Genomic DNA, 16,086 nt, shown 5'->3' with positions numbered 1-16,086 from the left:
TGGTTCTTCCCATGATGTCGATATCGTCAGCATAGCCCAGTAGTTGGGTAGACTTGTAGAGGATCGTACCTATGGCATTTACCTCAGCATCATGGATCACTTTCTCGAGGGCCAGGTTAAAGAGGGCGCATGATAGGGCATCCCTTTGTCGTAGACCGTTGTTGATGTCGAATGGTCTTAAGAGTGATCCTGCTACTTTTGTCTGGCCTCGCATATGGTCAGGGTCAGCCTAGTCAGTCTTATTAATTTCGTCGGGATACCGAATTCTCTCATGGCCGTGTACAGTTTTACCCTGGCTATGCTATCATAGGCGGCTTTAAAGTCGATGAACAGATGGTGCAACTGTTGTCCATATTCCAATAGTTTTTCCATCGCTTGCCGCAGAGAGAAAATCTGATCTGTAGCTGATTTGCCTGGAGTGAAGCCTCTTTGGTATGGGCCAATGATGTTCTGGGCGTATGGGGCTATCCAGCCTAGCAAGATAGTGGAGAATATCTTATAGATGGTACTCAGCAACGTGATACCTCTATAATTGCTGCACTGTGTGATATCTCCCTTTTTATGTATGAGACAGATAATGCCTCGTTGCCAATCGTCAGGCATTGATTCGCTGTCCCATACCTTGAGCACAAGTTGATGAACCACTTGGTGTAATTGGTCGCCTCCATATTTAACCAATTCGGCTGTAATTCTCCTAAACTTGGTGGTGGTTGGTGTCTTCAGTTTTCTTCAGGTGATTGTGAAGATCATTTGTTGATGCTTCATCTCCAGGTCCTCTGTTGACTGCGGTTATTGCGGCATCCATTTCCCTCTTATAGGTGTCGCGGAGGGTTGTGTTGTGGATGGATTCAGTGTTCACTCTCACCTGATTGTCAGAGGGGATTCTAGGTGGTATGGTTATTCGAGCTCGGAGCACCATGCCAACGAGATAGTGATCCGAGTCTATATTGGCCCCCCTATATGTTCTGACATTCATCAAGGCTGAGAGGTGGCGGCGTTCGATCAACACGTGGTCAATTTGGTTGAAAGTGGTCCCGTCTGGAGAGGCCCACGTATGTTTGTGGACCGCTTTCCGCGCAAACCAGGTACTTCCGACAACCATTTCGTGTGACCCTGCTAATTGAATAGTCGGCAGTCCGTTATCATTTGTTTTTTCGTGTAAGCTATGGGAGCCAACATATCGCCTGAATACGGGCTCCGTCCCTACTTGGCTGTTAAAATCTCCAAGTATGATTTTGATATCATATCTGGGACAGGCTTCGAGGGTTCGTTCTACTGCCTCGTAGAAGGTATCCTTCTCCGACTCTGCAGTCTCCTCTGTAGGCGCGTGAACGTTAATGAGGATTATATTTCTAAACTTGCCTCGCAAGCGCTGAGTGCATAGCCGTTCGCTTGTTTTCAAAGCCGGTAACAGCAGGTTTCATTTTTTGGCTGACTAAGAAATCTACTCCGAGCACATGGTTTACTGGATGACCGCTATAATATATGGTGTAGTGGCTCTTCTCCAGGAAACCGGTCCCTGTCCATCGCATCTCTTGCAACGCTGTTATATCAGCCCTATATTGGGACAGGGTATCGGCTAGCTGCTCATCAGCTTCATCTCTGTACAGGGAGTGCACGTTCCATGAGAAAATGCGCAAATCGTTATTCCGTTGTCGTTGCCGGATCCGTCGTTTTAAAATCCGTCCTGTCCGAGGCTCCTGTTGTGGCTTCGTAACAAGTTGTTTTCCGTGTAGGGTTGTCAGCCCTACCCAACCCCCAACCTGGAGGACCAGTTGGTACAATTTGTCCCGTTTTTAGGCGCGGGAGACTCTCCTTCATCCTTCTCCGTCTGCAGCTTTTCGTTAAGAAAAAGCTCCCAGCGGTCACCACGTGGAGGTGGGGTTTGGTAGTAGAGCTGTTGGTGTTGGTTCAGCAGGCATTTCCCAGGTTTTATGCTCCATCGTGGGTACCAATCCACGTTTCGCCCCGGGACCTATACTACCCTTTGACCACCCCGTAATTACTGGCCGATATTGAGGTGCGGAAACCTCAGAGGCCACAACTCTGCTATCAGTGGTGCTAACAAAATAATGGTGTATCAGGGCTAAGATTCACCACACCACACTCTAGAGGCTTACCCCAATCTTATGTTCGTTTCTCAGCACGTCCTTTTCTTCTCTATTGTGACATGAGCGAAGGTCAGGCAGGTTACTAATTCAAGAGTAGTTAGGTATTCTACTGAGGAATGTGCTTAATCTGAAGATTGTCACATTTTGTTCGGTTGAAAGCTACAAATCTTTCGTTACCCAGCTTGACAGGGTCCACATTTTTGTTTCACAGGTTTCCTACCATACCATACCCTTCTTTCCCCCGAACAACATGGATTTGAGGTCGTGTCTCATTCCTTGGTAATGTACCTTTCACCCCCAACCCTTCTGCATTGAATGAATAGGTGCCCCATTATATTGCCACCGGGGAGAGTCGCCCCCCTTCAGGCCTGCTTGATGGTAGTGTGCATTGCCCACGAGATAAGTTATTTCTACTTCCTAAAGATTGACCTCATATTGTCCAACGTCTTACAGAAATAGAGAAGGTCCATGCATACCCACGGGAGGCGAACCAACATCTATTTTAATCAAATATTATCTGAATAAACTGAAAACAAAAAAGTTAAATTCAATTTAATTTGTTCATCTCCAGATTTCGGTCTTAGCAATTTCTGCAAATCAGGTGAATTTCTCCGGACTCATTGTGGTTCACCGGAATATGCGGCTCCCGAGCTGTACGTAAGCGGTCGTAGATACGGAGCAGAAGTGGACATATGGAGCTTGTGTGTAGATAACGTATATGATATTTCAATTAAGGTAATCACTTTTAATTCCACTCTTCTCAACACTTTGCAGGGGCGTCGTCTTCTATGGCATGATAATGGGTAAGCTGCCATTTCAGACACTCTACAAAGCGGGCGTAACACACGAAGAGAAACGGAAACATCTAATGGAGGAGACAAAACGTGGTCTGACGATGAAACATCAAAAAGCTCTTATGGATTGTTCGCATTGTAATTTTCCTCCTAACATTTTCATCCATTTTCCCACATTTCACTTTCTGTTGTTTTTCTTTTTTGTCGCATTCAACTTGAAATCGTATTTTGAATTCCTCCATTGTTGGAACTCAGCAAAAAGTTTCATTCCCGCTGCAACATTATGTTTTTCTCCGCAGTATTTCGAAATTTAATCCCGAAAATGCTGAATCCCAACTCGAAGGAGCGCATTTCGATGAAAGAATTACAAAAGCACGCTTGGATTTATGGAAATCAAATTGCAGAATTCCCTAGTCCCGATGAGGATTGGAAGCGAGAAGTATGCACGGAATGAATTTGGAACTTTGTCGTACTCACAATTTGTTGGGGATTTTGGCTTTATCGTCATTTTGAATTTTGATCCTTTTTTCCTCATTTTCTCAAATAGATAGGGTCGAAGATTTCCAACTTTCTGGAGATACCATTGTACGAGGTGTACTCGCAAATCTTGAAAGCGCCTTACGGGCCCATCGGTGGAATTTACAATATCGAGAAGTTGGCGCATCTTATCAGGAAGGTCAAGACGATAAATATTATTCCAAGAATCGATTTCAAAGTGTTGAAGGTCAGTCGAGTTTTTTACCTTCTGAAGATTGTCCTTAAGCATATCTGAATTTGAGATGCTTCATAACTTTTTGGTAAACAATCTTGGCAACTTCACGTCGGATACTTTGAAGGAACTTATGAAATTATGCAAAAAGTTCTCGCCAACAAATACGGATCATTTGCCCTAGTACTCATAGTGATGAAATTGTTATTGTTGAATGTGAGAAGAAAGGTAGATATTCGATATTAGGGTTGTCCGAACGCTTTCCCTTATGGTTTCCTAAGTGAGGTCAAAGGCTGAAAAATATTCGGGCTGGATCAGGAAGACGTAAATGCCACTGTTGTGATAGGAGGACATATGCCCGTTAATCAATGGGAAATATGTTTCCCAATGATGGCACCTGTTTTCGTTAGTGTGTTTTTAAGGTTTTGTTTGCAAAACAAAACCTCATTAAAATCGGCTCAATGTATGTCTGTCTGTCTGTCTGCCTGTCTGTCGTTTTTTTTTTTCCGATGGAAGGTGGAAAGCTTCAAAAGCTACCGCAGGCTCCTGCCACACGTTTATGTGGGACCCACTAAAACCACCTCCTTCTCCTTCCACTCTCCCCACGGGACTCCCATTTGGTATTACGTCGCGAGGCTGGGTCAGAATTTATTCTGCGCTCATATTCTCGTTGCTCGTGTTCCTCTCGCGTTCATTCTTTCGGATGACTTCTTCCTGCTTAAGCTTCTGGCTGCAATCACTTTTTCCACTTCGGTCCATATCCCCTTGGCTTTCACCATAAGTTCTTTGATATTTTCGGGTGTGAACTGCTCCCCGGTACAAGCTTCTAATGTAACCCTTTGGGCTTCGAATCTGGGGCAGTGAAAAAAGACGTGTTCTATGTCCTCTGGAATATTAGGACACTTTGGGCAATATGGCGAATCATCACGCCCAAATCGATACAGATATTCTTGATAGCCTCCGTGTCTGCTCAAGAATTGAGTTAGGTCGAAACCTATTTCGCCGTGAGGTCGCTCGATCCATTTCCAGATATCTCATTTGATTTTGTGAGTCCAACGGCCTTTTTCTGACTCGTCCCACTTCTCTTGCCATTCCGCCACAGTTTCAGCTAGTGCGAACTGTCGCCGATGGGCAGGAGATTCTCCGGTGAGGTACGTTCGATCGTAAAGTCCTTGTATTTCTTTCGCCAGAATCTCAATCGGGACCATTCCTGCTATCACGCAAGCTGCTTCATTGGATATTGTTCGATACGCAGCTCCAATCTTTCTCTTATTTGCTATATTTTTCAGTGCATCTGCCCATACTGGGGCTGCATACTGTAGGATCGAACTGGCCACCCTCGAGATAAGGAGTCGACGGCTCGGCCTTGGGCCACCTATATTTGGCAGCATTCTCGCAAGCAGCGCTCCGATGTTATATGGTTTGGTTGCTGCACCCTCCACATGCAATCTGAAGTTTAATCTCTGGTCAATCATTACGCCTAAGTACTTGCGTTCCAACTTTGATCTTCATGGAAGTGCACTTTCTCCGCTTGGCAATAAGTACTACTTCCGTCTTATGCTCTGCGAGCTGTAGACCAGCACTCTCTAACCAGGGTTTAATCTCATAGACTGCTTCATTAGTATAAAGCTCGACTTCTTCGAGAAGGCGTGCAACACCCGTCGCACCAACATCGTCTGCCAAACCAATGGAGGACACACCAGTAGGAAGCTCTAACGTCAGTACCCCATTATACATAATGAGTGGCCCTGGGACAGACCCTTGTGGAACCCCGCATGTCGTTTGGTATGATTTCGTTCCTTCATCTGCTTCGCAGCACAAAATTCTATCGATTAGGAAGTCGGCAACGATACACACCAGGTACTTCGCCACGCCTAAGTTGATTAGGGACTCAAGTATCTTGCCCCATCTAGCGGAATTGAAGGCATTCTTCACATCAAGTGTAACCATTGCACAACATTTGCCCTCGTCAAGTGCGGTCTTAGCTGTTAGCTATTAGGACAAGTGCATCCGTTGTAGACCTAACCTTTCGAAAACCGAACTGATTTTCGGAGAGATCGCCATCCTTTTCGGCAATTCGAATTAATCTGTTATAGATTACTCGTTCGAATAGTTTGCCAGTATTATTTAGGAGGCATATCGGCCTATAGGACGAAGCTTCACCCAAAGAAGAAAAAGCTGCAGAAAAGAAGCCGGCCCGAGGCGCTAATAATAACAAAAACAAGTGAGCTTACGTACGCTGATACTCTGCGCAAGGTCAAAACAGACACCTCATTAATAGAGCTAGGTGAAAGTGTGAACCGCATAAGGCGAACACAGAAGGGCGACCTATTGCTGGAATTCAAACCAGGCGAAAACAAGTCAGAAGACTTGCAGAAAAAAAGCGAGTCGTCACTGGGTGAAGCAGCAGAAGTGAAGCTCAGCCAAAATCGTGTGGTTATTGAGTGTAAAGACTTGGACGAGATCACAACGCAGGAAGAAATTTGTCAAGCCCTACGATCCCAGCTGGGAATACAGTCGGTCCAGGAGCGAGATATTCTACGGCTGAGGAAGGCATATGGGGGCACACAAACTGCGTCCATAAGTCCAAGACTTGAAGCGGCCAAAAGGCTATCACTGCCAGTAAACTTCGGATTGGCTGGATCGTCTGCTGACTACGAGAGTAGATGCTTCAGATGTTTGGAATTTGGGCACGTGGCAAAAAAATTTACTAGCGTTCACGATAGGTCCGACCTGTGTCGAAAATGCGGAAAAAAGGCCACATTGTAAAAGTTTGCGAAGAAAATCCCAATTATCTGTTCTGCAGGCAAATAAACGACATTGACAGCGCCCATATCACAGGCAGCAGCACATGTCCGGGGTATAAGAAGGCGATCAACACTATGCGCAAATGACGTTCCTACAGCTAAACCTGAACTATTGTCAAGCGGCTCAGGACCTGCTCTCCCAGACAATATTGGAAAACAAAATCGACGTTGCTATTATCTGCGAGCAGTATAAAAATCTAGACAGTGGAGTCTGAGTGGCAGATAAGAGCGGAAAACTAGCGATATGGACATGCGCAAATCGGGCCATAGAAGGTACCACGAAGACCCTTGAGAATGGCTTCACTAGAGCAAAAATAGGCGGAATATCTATTTACAGCTGTTATGCGACTCCAAGCCTTACGACGGAGGAGTTCCATTCTTTGGTGGAGAAGCTAGCAACGGATGCACATAACCATAGCCCTAAGATAGTGGCTGGCGATTTCAACGCATGGACTGAAGAATGGGGCAGCCGATAAACGAACACAAGAGGACGTATATTTACTCGAAGCTCTTTCTCGCCTGAATCTTGTAGTTACTAACACTAGATGCGTGAACACCTTCCGTAAGAGAAATGGGGTCCGTGATATATGTCACTTTTGTTAGCGATGTTTTAGCTAAGCATCTGCAGTGGTATGTCAGTGACGAATATACACATAGCGACCACCAGGCCATCATTTTTTAAATCAGACATGGTAAACGAATGAAATGGTCTCGGACAAGAGCTGAAGGGTGGGCAGCTAATAAGTTTAACGAGGAGATTTTCGAAGAAGTTCTGCAGCAAAATACAGCGCTTGAAGGAAGCGCAGAAAATAAAGCTTTACAGATTGGCGAAAAGTTGCTTCGAGCATGTGACGCATCCATGCCAAAATATGCTGTATCTTAGGAACGAGTTCCGAACTTTTGGTAGAATTTTGAAATTGGAGAGTGCCGTAAGGCCTGCTTCAAGGCTAGAAGGCGCAGTCAGCGAAATAGAAACCGATCTGGATACGAGCAATTACATGAAGAATATAAAAACGCTCGGAAGAAATGACATGGGGCCATCACAAAAAGTAAAAGCGAACACCTTAAGCGACTGTGTATTGAAGCTGACACGAACCCCTGGGATATACCTATAAAACCATAATATCAAAAGTTAAAGGCAAACGCTCTCCACCGATTTCTTGCCCTACTCTGCTTGATGAAATAGTAACGAATCTTTTCCCACAGAATGTGAGTACCGCTAACCTTCCCACTATCGAGATAGACACCGCCGAAGTTCCTATGGTAAGCGAAAAGGAGGTCCTCGAAGCTGCGGATAAAATTGTTGGAAATAAAACACTTGGCTTGGATAGCATCCCCAATAAAGCTCTCAAGGCAGCAGTCAAAATAGCTCCAAATATGTTTGCCGAGGCGTTCACCACATGCCTTAAAGAAGGAGCATTCCCTACACAATGGAAGAAGCAGAAACTAATTCTAGTCCCCAAGCCAAACAAACTTTTGGGTGAAGCTTCTGGCTGTCTATCTGCCTGTCTGTCTGTCTGTCACAGACACTTTACCGATTGACACGAAATTCGGTGAGAAACTCGGACCTGTGGACCCCCAGACATGCAGTGAGTGGTATTCTTCTACGTTGAGATTAAGGGGGGTGCCCATACATGTAAAAGGGGGGTGTAAAATTTTTTTTCACCAAATATAGTCAAGCCGGTCTTAGTTTTGAGATTTGTTATAAAGACGGGGAGTTGGAGGGGTGGAAAGTGATGAGTCCTTTAACGGACCCATTCTCAGAAATTACCCAACCGAAAAATCTGCAAAAAATCATGAAACTGCCTCTATATGGTGCCCAGGCCTCAAAATACTCTCCATATCGATATCTGTTCAAATTAAGTTAATAATAGTATATTACCATATTTTTGGGAAAATTGAGTAAACCCCGCCCCCCCTTAAGTTTATCTCAGAGTTATAAAAGTTGGTAGTAGTGTAAAATATAATATGAAGCATATTATCTGCAAGTTTGGTCAAAATCATGCTATTAGTAACAAAGTTACAGTAGAAGCTCAAAGTTGTCTTTACCGTGTAAATATACAACCTGAAGTACTAAATCTGACAGGCTAAATGCATATTCTTAGCAGACTACGTACAAATGGGATACTTCTACACTCAGATATACTCACACAAGAAGCAAACAAAACCTTTCATACCTGAAGCGCCCAGCTTCCGGTTTCCCGACTTGTTTGTCGATGGACCTGGAAGCTTTAGACAGGCGAAGGTTACAGCACATGTAATTCGCCCCCACTAAAACCATCCACAATTTTCCGCCCATATATCCGCGTGATCACCGTGAAATATTAATTCGTAGAGACGGCGCCTTCTACATCACCATTTTCCGACCTCTACAATTTCTCCTTTCCTTTCATGTAATGAAGCATAATATGCTCCAGTTTCTCGGGTTCTGCGGCGCATTCAAGACAGCCTGTCCGTCTAGTCCGAAACGTTGTAAATACTTCCTATTATCACACTGTCCTGTAAGGAACTGTATCGGGTGGTAGTTCAACTTTCCCTGTCTTCGCTCAAATCATTTCTCAAGGCCGTGCATTGACCCAACTGCCTTTTTGGAAGTACGCAGGCACTTCGGATAGATTCGCCTTCCTTCGTTGGAAGAGGTGACACACATTATTCAATGCTGTCCTATACCTGCTGCTAACTTTTAACACGATCTACTAGCCGGACTAGGCCTTCTTCCATTCACAGCATTTTCCTTTGCCTACCCTCAGACAAAACCCGCATATAATAGAAGGGATTTTACCACCCCTGCTCAATATTAGGTGTACTATCCATGCTTAAGTTTAACTAGCTTTTACGATTGGTAATGCGGACTGCCTCCATCTTTTCGTCTGCCAAAGCAAGTTAAACATTCGTAACCATGATTTAAAAGCATGAATCGTTTCAATGGTGTTGTTGCTTTCTTTCACACGCAAAGACCAAGCAACCCATTCTCCATGACGTTCCACAGTAAAGGTCCCAATGTAAGACCTTAGAGAAAACCTGCTACCACAATGTATTCCTTCAAAGGCAAGTCTGGACTGAGTTAAATAACAAAGCGCGCAGTTTAGTCAAGGTGTCCTTAATCCAAACGTGTCACCACAACAGTTGGCATCGGCCAACGCATTCGGAGTCGCCCCACAACCATAGCCATCGCATCTACTAAAGAACGGAGTGTCCGAAACCTAAACTGTTGTTCCGATAGACCACCCTCTTCATCTCTCTTACCACCCTAATATCTTCCTGGTAGTGTTTGAAAGATTGGTACGAATCTGAAGAGAGCACGACAAATGTTTTCGGATCTTCCGTAGTAGAACCGCGATGCATAATTCAGATATGTTTATCACTTTGGTTAGGTCCTACCAGCCAACTTTGCTCGTAATTGAGTCAATTTCTGGAGCCCTATTATCTCCAATACGTACACAGACTTCTGATTGTTTCTTTTCGGTAAACCCAGGGACAAAAAGGACTACTATGGAAAGGAATTGTAATTATTTTCAACAGGAGTGGGGATACACGACTTGAGGAGATTTTCATCCACGTATCTTGCTTATTACCACCTTATAGATAGTATCCTACGGGTCGTAATAGACCCACTCAAAGCTACTTGCTTCTAGCAATTCTGTTTGATTTTCCGTATGGCTTTCTTCAAGTTACTTCGAAAATACAAATATTTTCCTTCCAACTCCTGGTGTTCCGTTTTTCCCCTTACCTTTAGGCAATCCTTCCTTCCTCACAGACATCATCATCAACGGCGTAACAACCGGTATTCGGTTTAGGCCTGCCTTAGTAAGGAACTCCAGACACCTCGGTTTCAAGCCGAGGTCCACCAATTTCATATCCCTAAAAGCGGTCTGACGTCCTTACCTACGCCACCGCTTCATCTCAGGCAGGCCGGCCTCGTCTTCTTTTTCTGCCATAGATATTGCCCTTATAGACTTTCCGAACTGGATCACCCTCAACCATACGGATTAGGTGACCCGCCCACCGCAACCTGTTGAGCCGGTTTTTATCCACAACCAGACGCTCGTGGTATCGCTCACAGACGTCGTCATTATGTTGGCTACAGAATCGTACATCCTCATGTAGGGCCGAAAAATTCGTCGGAGAATTCTTCTTTCGAACGCGGCCAAAAGTTCGCAATCTCTCTTGCTAAGTACCCAGATCTCTCATCAGGACTGGCAAGGTCATTGTCTTGAACTGTAAGAGCTTTGACCCGATGGTGAGACGTTTCTAGCGAAACAGGTTTCGTACACTGAAATAGGCTTTCCTGGCAGCCAACAACCGTGCAGGGATTTCACCATTATAGCTGTTATCGGTTGTAATTTTCGACCTAGATAGGAGAAATTTTCAACGATCTCAAAGTTGTAGTCTCTTATTGTCTTCATTGTTTTCGTTTCAGCAATGCGATTCTATATTGTTCGTTCTTCCGGTTTTGGCGTTGACGTTGCCACCATGTACTTCGTCTTGCCTTCTTTAATTTGCAGCCCAAGATCCCGCACCGCCTGCTCGATCTGGATGAAGGTAGACTGTACATCTCGAGTTATTCCAGTTGGCTGGACTTGAAGAGGATGGTGCCTCTCACATTCACATTTGCATCGTAAATCACTTTCTCCTCCTTCCCTTTGCTACTTTCTTGACGGATATTCCTTATTAAATTGGAATTACACCCAAGACATCGAAGTCACTTTCGACAATACACTCCCCTTTGATACTCGACGTGATCTTGAAGTCAGCAATCGCACTGCGAATTGTGGGGCTTTATACTTTGCTCCTCCTCTGATTTTGAACTCCGCTCATACATTCTTAACTATCTTCAACTTCTTTGTGAGAACTATCCTTGAGTACTCCTCCGTGGTCCGGCCACCCTTGCGTAACTGTGATTGTCTTAAAGTTGAAAAAAGGCAACGTATATTCATCCGTTCCCTCTTCTTCCAAAAAACTGTCCCTCCCGCCACCGCTTTCTATACTCTCCCCACCACCCTCAACAGCATAGAACCTATCTGGATTTACACATATTTTAAAAATTTTCCTCGAGCCTGACGGACTTTTCCACCCCTTGCGTCTTATAATACACCACCAGCTAACGATAGAAGGACAATATGAAAATGATGCTAAAGTTTTTCTAACCCACCGTGTATTATTTCATTTGTAAAGTAACTTCAAGAAAAGCCTAAATACCACGGTTTAATTAGGTTGACCAACAGATTGTCAAAAACTGCCAGCAGCTGATACTACGATAGGCAAAAATTGGCCAAAGTGTATAAACTGTAATTGAACCACTCAAGCCAAAGTCCATTGCGACAAATCCCGCTAAAATGATACAAAATCTCGCCACAACCCTTCCAGCTTTTCAATTGACAGACTTCACTAACGTCCGCAATACCAGCTTCATAGTTGCATTAACCTCGAAATTATGATGCGATGTAATGTTCTTCTGAATATTCAGTAGATATGTCAGCCATCACATCGATATTTTGCGAATTTGTTTCGTTTGGTGAGCTGTCACTAGGAACCAGTAGGAATACCAATATTTGCCCCATAACTTTCAGACTGTCAAACCCTTCCGATACTCAAAACGGTCAGGACGGGGTTATATCAATGAATTCCATCATGGACATGAAAAATTAGATGCGTATACCCGATTGTTGAAAACGCAGAACTTCAACGTCAAAAGTAAAGTGTAAAGAGCCCTTTCATTTGATACCCCAGATGACTATACTCAGTGAGGAAAATTACACCCCTTTTTTGCAGGATACCAATTGTTTTCGAACCCCTTCGACATAACAAAATGCCATTTGCTGCATGACTAGAGATTCATGAATCTGGCATTTTCACCGAATTTCGTATCAACGGGTCGAATGGTTTCCGGGAAAACTGGGTGTGACAAAATGGCAAAAAAATAGGCAAACAGACAGTAAACCGATTTTGATAAAATTTTGTTTTCCACCAAAGATTAAAAGCCAACTTATGAACGAACTAATACATTTCGCCCAATTTTGCGGTCACGCTACACTAGATTCTGAAGTAAGTCAACATCTTGAAAGTTGCTTCTGCCCTAAATGGACCCATGGTTCATTTTTCTAAAAACTAGATTCAAAAATTCAGAAGTCTGACTGCCAATTAGTCATAAAATGCTTAAGCCCTCCTCCTCCCTGCTCTTTAAAAAGTAAGCAAAAGCACAGTGCAACAGTCTAGGTTTAGTTCGACTTCATCGATAAAATTCCTAAGTACCAAATTCAACTTGTCAAATTTCGCTGGAAGGAAATACCAAATAAATATTGAATATCAGCGAAGAAATTTCAGGTCAATCAAAGTGTTATATATACCTATAACATATAACTAGTATCTAATATTTTAATCTGTCGAAACTTAGGGGATGTCACCGAAACGGGCATCAATTCGTCCATTAACCTACACAAGCCGTGACAGAATAATTCAAAATCCAGACAACGAAGGGCCAAAAAGACGCCCAACAACTGCTGAAGGTATTCAAATCCAGAATGAACTGAAAGCTACAACGAATTTCCAAATAAAACGGGAAACCAATCTACCAATTCGCCGAGACCTAAACCACAGAATAGGTGATGGACGATCACCGGAAATGACTACCAAAGAGCGGTCTACAACTTCATCCAAAATGTTGAATTTCCTCAATGAAAAAATTTCAAAAGCCTTCAGCATATACTCAAAACGCAACAATAACTACAGCGAAGGAGAGCCAAGATGTACGACAGACCGCTCATACATGAAACCACCACAACGCCCAGTTATCGTTCCATCCTTAGAGAGCGTAGCCAGGAAGTCTGCCGATTCCAACCTAACTAGCATTGCTGGCCTATCGATGCATAACGACACCGGCTCGGAAAACTCGTCTGTAAAACAAACCGCCAGGACTCGATTCATAAAATACCTGTGCTCCCCAAAATATCAGCGACAGTCAGCTGCCATGAAGAAACCTCGTCCCTGCACTGCTCCAAACTGTTATCCCCCAACTAAGCCATGGGTGCAACCAATAAGTCCAAAAATTAGCCGGTCTGCAATGCCAGTGCCGGCCGAACCAGCGCTACGACCTCCTGTGCTCAGCAAATACCTTAACTTCAATTCTGTGCAGCCAAGAAAATCGAATGCCCCTATCAGTCCAACGACAAACAGTTCTAGACCGTCCACGTATTTCTCACCGAGCCCCGGGTGCAGTAGGAATGCATCCTTTACAGCAAGCTCAAGGAGACGAGTAACATCCGGTATTCCATCACATACTGCAAAAAGAGCTGCTATCAGGAAAGAGTAGGTTCATCTATTTATCATGTCGGTCCCAAGTTCTTTAAAGAGACTCCTTTCTTTTCCAGGCTCGCTACTCGCAATAATTCTCAAGTGAAATCAAAAACTTAATCCTAGTGATTACTGTTAGTGTTAATAAATTTTATTATTTTTCTTTCAATTTACGGTTCACAGTATATTTAAGGTATTGAATTTAGTAAATAAATTTGACGCATCAAAAAACAAGGTGGGTTTCAATTATTGTAAATAAGGAGTGTTGGAAGGCTCGTCCCACACGGTATCTACGATTCCGATAAGGTCAAAAACATATCCTGTGGCAGACATCTACTGGATGAGGATAACATAGAATGAACGCCAAAACTCCGCAGCGAGTAATAACGAACAACCCGCATTCATCCGACATCTCACTGCCGATAGAACTTTCGATCCTTTCGACAAATATCGTGAAATGCAAGCAAGTATCTGGGATCTCTTCCTCATTTCTCAGAACAAGCCCTTGACACCTTTTAAACCATTCAATTTAACTTGCTTCATTACTGGACCACTTGCTGGCGATCCCCTATGTTCCTAACTGTTTTCGATTTCCTATGAAGTCACTGATATCTAAGTCCACAAAAAGACATCTGACCAGTGTTAAGGGCGCATTAGCAAGTGGAAATCAGAAGCCCTTCTTATCTCCAATCTACAACTCTCGCAATCCCAAAAAGCTCTCTTCAATATTCATCAATTTTAAAAACCCCGTCTCAATTATCGTGTGACTTTCGTGGTAATGCTTTTCCTCGATTTATAACTCTCCCCTCCTTTTTAAGGTTTTGTGTAAAACAAAACCTTATTAGAATCCATTCAATGTCTGTCTGGTGGTGGAAATCTTTCAAAGACACTGGTACACATATCCTTCCGGTTGTACCCATTGAAACTACCCCACCTCCTAATTCGTGTCCTCTTCCCCGCGGAGCCACAACAAAGTATTTCGTCGCGGGGAAAACATAGCTCTAGCCTCTCCCTTCGCCCATCGATTGCATTCGCAACCGCACCTTTCTCGCCTCCTCTGCCTCTCTCAACCTGCACCGAATCCGCCATTACAGTTCTCCTGGCACGCAAGCATTTTCCCAATTATATTTTCCGGTTCTATTGTTCCTCCCAATGTCTCCTCTAGGGGCCTCAGGGGTCGTCAACGATCCTTAACGGGTCGCTTACAATACGGGAAGTGGCGTCCCCGAGGTGCCGAGCAAGTAGTTCTGATCCCCTAGCTGGCATAATACCTGCGTCCTTGGTAGTAGCCTCGAAAAAGTTTCTCGGTGAAGCGAACTGCTAATGACCGATACACGCCGGGACACACTGGGAGTCCCCGGAGCTGTTTATGGGGTGATGTGAATCTAGCTCTGCCAAGGTGGTAGTGGTAGCGTATATCAGAAGCCAGCCCCTTCCGGACCTTGGTCGAGTAGTGTGCACTGAACCGGTATTAGTAGACCTAATTGCCCCGAGCAAGCGCTGATCCGTCCGTGAGCTCCGAGATCACTTAATCGTAGGTCAGGCCTCAGGGAACTGGGGTAGGGGCTTTGTCTCGGAGGATATACCTGCTCCTGACTATTGGGGCCCGCTCCCTTGCACACGATGCGCTGGTAAAAAAACTTAAATGGCGAACAAAAACAAAGCAAACGAAAAGATAGTGGAAATGGAGAGTGAACTGGCTGCGCAGGACGAAAATGCGCCGCTCGCCCGGAAACTGCTGAAAATAACCAAACGATTTCGAATATAAGCCGAGTGGGAGGGCTTTCGACTACTCTCGCGCAAGCTGAAGAGGCTTATTAAGAAATGCGCGGCAGTTGTGAAGCGCATACAATCTGCGACGTTCCTCCAGAAAAACGTCAGAGGGAAGCAGAAACAACCGCACCTCCCGATTAGAACATTACGAGTACCAAACGGATCGCAGACAGCCCATTGCAAAGCGAAATGGGGAAAAACGAAAGGAGGAAGGGACACCTAAAGGAGACTTCACTCAGGTACTCTCCAGGGCTCAAAAGAAAAAGGCGAAGAAGGACAAGAGACAACAACACGCCGCTTCATCAGAAAACCCTCCGCTTAAAACTAAGGCAGACCCGAAGGACGGAGCACCAAAAAAAAAAGGTGGTGAGACGAAGAAGGACTACATCGCCAGCTCTACTTATTAAGCCGACGGAAGTTAAGACTTTTGCGCAAGTCCTCAGTGAAATCCGTTACAATATAAAACACGAAGATAGCGGAGCAGGAGTGTCTTCCATTCGTAAAACGAAAGGTGGTGGGGTCCTAGTCGAACTAGGCCCGATGACAACAAATAAAGTTACGTTCTCTACAACAGTCAAAGGGCTTCTGGGAGAGAAAGCTTT

At 44.4% G+C, this 16,086-nt stretch overlaps 1 protein-coding gene across 1 annotated transcript in view; it reads left to right on the top strand.

Moving 5' to 3' along the window:
- The window catches only part of LOC119660280 (serine/threonine-protein kinase NIM1-like), a 131,425-nt gene extending 117,500 nt beyond the window's left edge, over window positions 1–13,925 (top strand). Inside the window, exons 6-11 of the mRNA XM_038068754.1 lie at window positions 2,683–2,812; window positions 2,886–3,043; window positions 3,205–3,344; window positions 3,453–3,629; window positions 12,816–13,726; window positions 13,789–13,925. Of these exons, the coding sequence (XP_037924682.1) occupies window positions 2,683–2,812; window positions 2,886–3,043; window positions 3,205–3,344; window positions 3,453–3,629; window positions 12,816–13,726; window positions 13,789–13,831 (1,559 nt within the window). The 3' untranslated portion in view covers window positions 13,832–13,925. The remainder of the gene's footprint in view (window positions 1–2,682; window positions 2,813–2,885; window positions 3,044–3,204; window positions 3,345–3,452; window positions 3,630–12,815; window positions 13,727–13,788) is intronic.
- Window positions 13,926–16,086: the final 2,161 nt, after the last annotated feature.

Source organism: Hermetia illucens, chromosome 1, assembly GCF_905115235.1.
Source record: "Hermetia illucens chromosome 1, iHerIll2.2.curated.20191125, whole genome shotgun sequence".
Lineage (NCBI taxonomy): Eukaryota > Metazoa > Arthropoda > Insecta > Diptera > Stratiomyidae > Hermetia > Hermetia illucens.
Note: the sequence above shows the minus strand (reverse complement) of the source record. Positions and strands in the feature narration are given on the sequence as shown.